The sequence below is a fragment of the Saimiri boliviensis genome, chromosome 2 (genome assembly GCF_048565385.1).
Source record: "Saimiri boliviensis isolate mSaiBol1 chromosome 2, mSaiBol1.pri, whole genome shotgun sequence".
Classification (NCBI taxonomy): Eukaryota; Metazoa; Chordata; class Mammalia; order Primates; family Cebidae; genus Saimiri; species Saimiri boliviensis.
The window spans coordinates 204,572,449-204,581,608 of NC_133450.1; the positions used below are offsets into that span (position 1 = coordinate 204,572,449).

The 9,160-nt window shown below is 45.9% G+C and overlaps 2 protein-coding genes across 3 annotated transcripts in view; one reads left to right on the top strand and one right to left on the bottom strand.

The window, feature by feature from the left end:
- The window catches only part of PTGR1 (prostaglandin reductase 1), a 99,388-nt gene extending 90,714 nt beyond the window's left edge, over positions 1-8,674 (bottom strand). Inside the window, exon 1 of the mRNA XM_074395170.1 lies at positions 8,446-8,674. The gene's annotated coding sequence lies outside the window, so the exon portion shown is untranslated. The remainder of the gene's footprint in view (positions 1-8,445) is intronic.
- An 85-nt stretch (positions 8,675-8,759) lies between these two features.
- GNG10 (G protein subunit gamma 10) overlaps positions 8,760-9,160 on the top strand; it is a 9,193-nt gene continuing 8,792 nt past the window's right edge. The window contains exon 1 of one of the 2 annotated variants that reach the window (XM_039474805.2): positions 8,760-8,899. In XM_039474805.2, the coding sequence (XP_039330739.1) occupies positions 8,819-8,899 (81 nt within the window). In that variant the 5' untranslated portion in view covers positions 8,760-8,818. The remainder of the gene's footprint in view (positions 8,900-9,160) is intronic. The other variant, XM_039474804.2, reaches the window with a different exon arrangement.

Genomic DNA, 9,160 nt, shown 5'->3' on the forward strand with positions numbered 1-9,160 from the left:
GTTTTCCTTTTTTTGAGACAGAGTCTTGCTCTGTCACCCAGGATGGAGGGCAATGGCATGATCTCAGCTCACTGCAACCTCCGCCTCCTGGGTTCAAACAACTCCCTGGGTTCAAACAACTCCCTGCCTCAGCCTCCCAAGTAGCTGGGATTACAGGTACCTGCCACCATGCCCGGATAATTTTTTGTATTTTTAATAGAGACAGGGTTTCACCATGTAAGCCAGGCTGGTCTCAAACTCCTGACCTCAGGTGATCTGCCTGCCTCAGTCTCTCAGATTACTGGGATTACAGGTGTGAGCCACCTTGCCCGGCCCAGCGGTAAACTTAATACTCAAACCTTGGAGATACTTTGCTTGAAAGGAGGTCAATTGCTAGGCTATCAGTATTGTGAACCAGACTGCTGGCTACAAACAAAGTAATGTGGAAATTAGAAATGGCTTTTAGTAGATTATTATAAATAAGATCTACCTACTTTAAGGCATTAAATCAAACCTGGTCTCTTTTGACTTAGAATTATACATTTGAAGCACATAGATAAATGTTGGTATTGATACAAGCCAGCAGTGTATGGGTGAATTATAATTAAATATTACTTATAAAATGTGATGTGGTTCACATTTAAATATGGGCAAAGGCCAAATCTAGAACCTAATAACTAAATTAAATTTACTTCATAAATTATTTCAGTAAAAACCTACATAATTGTAAGTTTTAGCCTCTTAATTCTTTTTTTATTGATATATGATAGTTGTACATATTTCAGCTTTTTTTTTTTTTTTGGAGATAGCATCTTTGTTGCCCAGTGCAGTGGGGCTGGATCATTGCTCACTGCAGGTGTGAGCAATGGGCTCACATGACCTCCTGGGCTCACATGATCCTCCCACCTCAGCCTCCTGAGTAGCTGTCTACAGGCTCATGCCACCATGGCTAGCTAATTTTTTGATTTTTTAAATTTTTTATAGAAGGGGGTCTTACTATGTTGCCTAAGGTGATCTTGAACTCCTGAGCTCAATGGATCCTCATGCCTCAGCCTTCCAAAGAGCTAGGATTACAGGTGTGAGCCACAGGGCCTGTCCTTAGCTTCTTAATTCTTAAAGGATTTAGGAAATCTTTGACAATTGTGTATGGAATGGATCACGTGGTCTCAGATCAGTGTCACAGCTTTCTCCTTCCTGGTTTTATTTGGGAATAGAGAAACTTACTGTCATTTGACAGTCTCTCCTTAATAACCTCAAGAAGCAGGACATAGTGGAATGACTGGCTTTATAACCAAATAGACCAAAGTTGACTGAGCAGGTTACTTTAGCATCTCAGCCTTGTTTTCTTTTGTGTAAAGATACTATTTCAGGTCCTTCCCAGCACCGTTACCCTCGGGGCTGGGAAGGGCCGCTAAAAATTAAAAAGAAAAAAAAAGATACTATTTCAGAGAGTTCCTTTTTCTTTTTGGACTTTTTATTTATATTGCATTTTAGGTTTTGGGGTACATGTGAAGAACATGCAAGATTGTTGCATAGGTACACACGTGGCAGTGTGATTTGCTGCCTTCCTCCCCTTCACCTATATCTGGCATTTCTCCCCATGCTATCTCTCCCCAACTCCCCACCCCCCAATGTCCTTCCCCTATTTCCTCCCAAACAGACCCCAGTGTGTAGTGCTCCCCTCCCTCCTCCCTGTGTCCATGTGTTCTCATTGTTCAACACCCACCTATGAATGAGAACATGTGGCATTTGATTTTCTGCTCTTGTGTCAGTTTGCTGAGAATGATGGTTTCCAGGTTCATTGGTGTCCCTACAAAGGACACGAACTCATCGTTTTTGATGGCTGCATAATATTCCACGGTGTATATGTGCCACATTTTCCCTGTCCAGTCTATCATCGATGGGCATTTGTGTTGGTTCCAGGTCTTTGCTATTGTAAACAGTGCTGCAATGAACATTCATGTGCGTGTGTCCTTATAGCAGAATGATGTATAATCCTGTGAATATATACCCAGTAATGGAATTGCTGGGTCAAATGGAATTTCTATTTCTAGGTCCTTGAGGAATCGCCACACTGTCTTCTTAGAAGATAACAAGGGTAAAGTGCCTGGCATATATTGAGTGGTCAGGAAATGTGAGTTCTTTTGCCTTCAGAGGGAACAGCAAAGAGTCCCTTTGTTAAAAAAATTAAAAATCCATGGTAATAGATGTGACGATTACAAACCCATTGTTTATTCTTTTAATACATATTTGAATTTCTTCCCTTGTGCAAGGTACAGCACTATAGTGAAAAAGTGATGCTCCTTAGGGTTGGAATTGTGTATTTTATTTTATTTTATATATATATATATATATATATATATATTTTTTTTTTTTTTTTTTTTTTTTGAGACGGAGTTTCGCTCTTGTTACCCAGGCTGGAGTGCAATGGTGCGATCTTGGCTCACCACAACCTCCGCCTCCTGGGTTCAAGCAATTCTCCTGCCTCAGCCTCCTGAGTAGCTGGGATTGCAGGCACGCGCCACCATGCCCAGCTAATTTTTTATATTTTTAGTAGAGACGGGGTTTCACCATGTTGACCAGGATGGTCTCGATCTCTCGACCTCGTGATCCACCCGCCTCGGCCTCCCAAAGTGCTGGGATTACAGGGTTGAGCCACCGCACCTGGCTGTGTATTTTAAAAAGCAGCTGCCTGCCCTGTGCTACCAAGTGTGCAAGGTAGAGCAGCCGAGATGACGATTCAGGAAAGAAAGATAAACTTTCAGAGATGACAGAAGGATCAGCCACTTGCTAGTCTCAGCCTATATTTAGTGAAGGGACATTTTCAATGTAGCAAACAGATACGCTTAGAATGGTTGCTCAAAAAGACATCTAATAGCCCTACGTTCTGCCACCTCCCAAAGTCTCAAAAGTGCCTGTGAAAACCTCTCCAGAAAAGCCATTCTGAATCTACAAACCTGCTGGTGATTCTTTCAGCTCCTGATTGATTATTTCTAGGTTCTTAAAATAATAGACAAAAGGAAGTAAAATAATTTTTTTTTTTTTAAGATGGGGTTTCACCATGTTGGTCAGGCTGGTCTTGAACTCCCGACCTCAGGTGATCTGCTCACCTTGGCCTCCAAAGTGCTTGGATTACAGGTGTGAGCCACTACGCCCGGCCGGAAGTAAAATAATTTTTATGGTACATGATACTGTGTCACATTAAATATAGTTGTTAATATGTTTTCCTACTCTTAATCATTTTGCAAACTATAGATGGTATATATTATTGTCATTTTGATATAAGTTGACAGAAATATCTTCCCATTATGTCATTTTTATGGAAAAGAGTGACTCACAGCCTTTTTCCTGGAAGAATAACCCACTGTTAGTAGGAAGGTGATAAAATGCAAGTCAGAGGAGTGAAGAACTGTAGATCCTAACAGGGAAACAAATGAAACATTTGTCATTACAAGGATAGTGACATTTCTAGAAAGTTTCTTGGAAATGAGATTTACAAGTTTGTGCTTAACCAAGGAAAAAAAATGTGTAACATAATTTAAAAAATATGATACTGGTGACCTATGCATATCAGCCGTGGCGAGAAGGAAAGAAGGGTACTTTTTCTGTCCCTTACCTTTCAGAGCCCCGGAAATCATGGCACATGTGGGAAAGAAAGGCCTCGTCCTCTAGGTGAGCCACGAATTTTTTTTTTTTTTTTTTGAGATGGAGTCTTGCTCTATCGCCCAGACTGAAGTGCAGTGGCACAGTCTCAGCTCACTGCAATCTCCACCACCCGGGTTCAAGCAATTTTTGTGCCTCAAGCCTCCCAAGTAGCTGGGACTACAGACAACTGCCACTACGCCTGGCTAATTTTCGTATTTTGAGTAGAGACGGGTTTTCACTATGTTGGCCAGACTGGTCTTGAACTCCTGAACTCAAGTGATCCACCCACCTTGGCCTCCCAAAGTGCTGGGATTACAGACGTGAGCCACCGCGTCCGGCCTGAGTTCTCTTGAAAGCTAAAATGAAAGTTCTTTTCCCTGCTCCCACTTCCTGTGGTACTAGGCAAGTCACTTCGCTTTCCTTAGCGGGTCTGTTTTCTTCATCTCTAAAACTGTAGAGGGGGCGCACAATCTGAGAGTTCCCTTCAACTCTGAAATTCCGTGATGCAAAAATAATGGATGAGAAGTCTTCTGGGAGAAGTCTAGACTCTAGACTCTAGCATCACACAGAGGTCAGCCTTCCTCAAGTACAGGTGGTACCTGGCCTGATTATCCATGGATCACAGATCATTCCTCTTGAACGGCGCGAAGTCACACCGAGGTGGGCGGGGCAGTGGGTGTGTCCAGCATGAAGCGGGCAGGCAGGGCACACCTCTAGACTTTTCCTGCTACCTAGTGGCTGACGTGTGTCCCTGCATTGAGGGGAACTTCAAAACCTTCGTTTCTTATCTCTCTCTGTCTCTCTGTCTCTCTTTTTTTTTTTTTTTTTTTTTTTTTGTGATGGAGTCTCGCTCTGTCGCACAGGCTGGAGTGTAGTTGCGCGATCTCAGCTCACTGCAACCTCCGCCCCCTGGGTTCAAGTGATTCTCCTGCCTCAGCCTCCTGAGTAGCTGGGATTGCAGACGTGCGTCATCACTCCCAGTTACGTTTCGTATTATTATTTTATTTTTTTAGACGGGGTTTCGCTCTTGTTACCCAGGCTGGAGTGCAATGGTGCGATCTCGGCTCACCGCAACCTCTGCCTCCTGGGTTCAGGCAATTCTCCTGCCTCAGCCTCCTGAGTAGCTGGGATTACAGGCACGCGCTACCATGCCCAGCTAATTTTTTGTATTTTTAGTAGAGATGGGGTTTCACTATGTGGACCAGGATGGTCTCGATCTCTTGACCTCGTGATCCACCCTCCTCGGCCTCCCAAAGTGCTGGGATTACATGCGTGAGCCACCGCGCCTGGCCACGTTTCGTATTTTTAGCAGAGACAGGGTTTCGCCATGTTGGCCAGGCTGGTCTCAAACTTCCGACCTCAGGTGATCTGCCTGCCTCAGCCTCCCAAAGTGTTGGAATTACAGGCGTGAGCCACTGCGCCAGCCAAAGCCTTCGTTTCTAATGATTTTGAGGTAATCTCATTATTCAGCTATCGTTGCTGTGGAAACATCTCTCACAATAACATCTTGGCTACTAAACGTTTTCAGCATCCTAGAGGCATGTAGCAGTGCGGTGGAAGACACTTAGTTACTCCCAAACCAAACCCCACATTATTTTTTACTCATCTCAAGCCAAGTCTTGTTTCCTTATTTCTATTGTGGAGTTAGTTCTGGTCTACTCTCTGCTTCAGAACCCTTTGTCCTCTTTTCTTTGCATTTCGTAACCACCATGAGGTACCACTGATTTAGTCTTCTAAATTTGTTCCCCCTCATTCCTACTCTAACAGTCCTACCCAGGGCCTCATTCCAGCTACTCCTCCACCATCAGCTATCTTGTCTTCTCAACTTCAGTTCATTTTGCACATTCATCTCAGATTAATACTCCCCAAATGTCTTACCCTGTGGCTATCCCACTGTTTACCACAAACGTGTGTGTGTGTGTGAAGTTTTCTATGACTTCTGACACTAGCCAGTTTGTATCTACTGTTATTCACTAATGCCTCCTCTATCTTAAAATTTATTCACTCTACATGTGAGCATTGCCTCCAGCTCTCCTCCATACTGCAATGTTCCTCCTTTTCTTCTGAGCCATCTGCAAGACATCTCCAAGGTCCAGCTCTGACAAGCTGTGATAAGCCTTTCCTAATCCAGTATGTATATCTTTGTACAGAGTTCTTTGCCATATCTTTAAAATATCTAAATAAATATGAAATCATTCTATTTTGTCTTATTCATCAATCTAAGAACTGATGGTTGAATGTTCCCAACATGTACTTTCATCTCTTCACTAAAATATATATTAAGTTCTTTGTGGTGAGGAAATTGGCCACTAGAAAGGGCTTTCAAATGTGTAAACCTCTTGTCATGAGCTAAGAAAAACTCTTTAATGTCCTCCCAAGCCATGGACACATAGCTCACAGAATGAATAGAGGAAATGTTCAGCCTCAATAGTTAAGTCATTTAGAAGACTTAAGATACCATTCTTCATCTATTAAAGAACCACAATAGGAGCTGTGAGGGTACACAGAAATAGGCAGTTTCAGCCTTCCGGAAGGAAAATCAGTTGCTACCACCTTCTGGAGGATATAGTAGGAAAAAGCTTTAAAAAGTTAATATGCTTTCACCCATGAATTCCACTTTCGGGGATGCATCCTAAGGAAATACAACACACACATAAACACTGTTGAAAGTGTTCATCAAGGTGTTAAGAATAGGATAGTAGGTGATATGGTTTGGTTCTGTGTCCCCACCCAAATCTCATCTCAAACTGTAATTCCCATGTGTCAAGGGAGGGACCTGGTGGGAGGTGATTGGATCATAAGGGTGGTTTCCCCCATGCTGTTCTCATGATAGTGAGGGAGTTCTCACAAGATTTGATGGTTTTATAAGTGATGGTTTCCCCTTCTCTCTCTCTCTCTCTCTCTCTCTCTCTCTCTCTCTCTCTCACCTGCCACCACATAAGAGCGCTTCCTTCCCCTTCTGTCATGATTGTAAGTTTCCTGAGGTCTCCCCAGCCATGTGGAACTGCGAGTCAATTAAACCTCTTTTCTTTATAAATTACCCAGTCTTGGGTATTTCTTTATAGCAGTGTGAAAACTAATACAGTAGGTAAATAACTTGTGATCCACTTCTACAATGTAATACCATGTGGTCATTAAAATTAATAGCTGTATGACTTGTTATTTTTAATTGGCCCATGCCCCTTTCTTGTATCAGCACCCTAATTCTCCTCTGGGGATCCATTCTTCCCCCACACCCCAACCAGTCCATGTTGTTTGAATGGGTGTTTTAGTTTGGGTTCCCTAGAGAAACAGACCCTGAGATGGAAATTTTCATGCAGAAAGTTTATGGGGAATAAACCAACACTTGTTGGGGAGTCCAGGAAGTGGGGATTGGGCAGAGGGAGGAGTTGACCTGTGATGAACTGCCAAAAGGCCTCAGATTATTCTATCAAGAGCTCTGGAGCTAGAATAATCCTTCAATGTTATCCCAACTTAAGGCAAAAGGTTGGGGTTCAGCCCTTATATAAACACCCTGCATCAGTCACTGGATGAGGGCTGACACTGGGAGGGGTATGACCTTGGTGTGGGTGGCTCTCTGGATAAGGGCAGTTCACAGAGAGGTCTCAGTGAGAGGCATCAGTGCCACCACTCCCAGGAGCTGAGGGTATGAGTGCCTCAGTCTCGAATGGGGAATGTGGGTGGTGCCTCTCAGCACTCACTAGATGTGGAGCTGATCCAGCTCCTCCCCCTGCTGTTGGCCCAGGCACAGCTAATCTGAGCATTTCAATGCCACACATTCTTGCCTTCAAATAGTAACTGGGCCAGGGGTGGGCTCATGACTCAATACCAGCCAGTGAGGTTCATTACAGGGATTTCTGCTGGAACAATTAGAAAGAAAAGAGATACTCTTGTTCCTGGATTTGCTAGACCGGGACAGTGAAAGTGTGGAGCCTTCCTTCATACCACTAGAGAGTCATTTACCACCAAGGAAAATGAGGCCAAACTCAGAAAAAGCAGAGTCAAAAGATGGAGGATGCGAGCCCTAAAATTATTATTTGGGTATTTGAATTCACCAGTTTAAAGTCCTTGAACTTTTCAGTCACACAAGCCAATATATTACCTTTTGCCTTGTTCAGTTTAAGTGAATTCTGACAAATACAATGGTGTGCAAGAATTCTTAATGACATATTCATGACACATGGAAAAGAGCAACACAAAAAATCTACATATAGTAATGATCCCAGTTTTGTAAAACATTTATTTAAAAATGCAGCAGGCCTATAATGTCAGCACTTTAGGAGGCTGAAGCAGGAGTATCACCTGAGCCTAGGAGTTCAACACCAGCCTGGCCAACATGGTGAAACCCCGTCTCTACTAAAAATACAAAAATTAGCAGGGCATGGTGCTGCGTGTCTGTAGTCCCAGCTACTCAGGATGCTGACGCAGGAGGATCACCTGAGCTCAGAAGGTGGAGGCTGCAGGGAGCCGTGATCACACCACTGCACTCCACCCCCTGGGTGACAGAGCAAGACCCTCAAAAAAAAAAAAAAAAAAAAAAAAAAAGAAGAAAGCAGCAGAATAAAAACAATGGTGATAGTTAAATGGTGAGATGAAAGTGAGAGACGCTGAATGTAATTTTGTACTGTATGTTTCACAAAGATGTCAGGGTCTGGGATTTTACCCAATTTACCAAACTCACTCCACCCAATCAACTGGTAGGATCTCCGTGAAACAGTACTTAGACATCGATTGCTGCCCCATGAAAATCCTACGAACCGTCCTTGGTTCCCCGAGGATACTGTCTGGCAAGGCCCCTTATTTCTCCAACTCCCGTCATACCTTGGCTCCACTTCTGATTTCTCAGGGGTGCGTGTTTGCTGCCGCCCACTCCATCCTCGCGTCCGACGCCCTCGCGATTCCTGTTCATGCTAGGGGCGCCAGCTTCGCTGGAGGACGCCCCGCTCTGCGGGTCCGCGACTCGGTTCTAGGTCTGGCTGCAGATGCCACCCAGGTTTCGAGCGCTGAGGAGCAGAAAGCAAAGCCAGCCCGCTCGGGCCCCGCTGTCTCCGGCCAGCGGCTCCGCGCCGGGTGTGCTGGGGCGACTGGGCGGGCGCAGAGGCTTCCCCGCCCCGGGGCGGTGCCCTCGCTCGAGGCTGGTGGCTCCTCCCCTCCCGGCCGGGCCCTGCAGCCCTCGGAGTTCAGCGCCGCCGCCATGTCCTCCGGTGCCAGCGCGAACGCCCTGCAGCGCCTTGTGGAGCAGCTCAAGCTGGAGGCCTCCGTGGAGAGGATCAAGGTGCAGGCCCCGGGGACCCACGCTCCGGTGCCTCCGCCCGCGGGGCGGTGAGAGGAGAAGGCCGGGGGCCCGGGCCGGGCGCCAGCTGGGGGACGCGGGGGCGGCGGCGGAGGCCTCGGCGGGGGCCGGGGGGCGGCGGGGGCCGCGGGGAGGGGGCGCGCGGGGCGAGCCGGGGCCGGGCCCTACGGGAGGAGGCCGCGCGGTCGTGGTCTGGGCCGGGTCCCCGGGGGCGCGCCCACGCCCACTCCAGAAGGCGGCCGC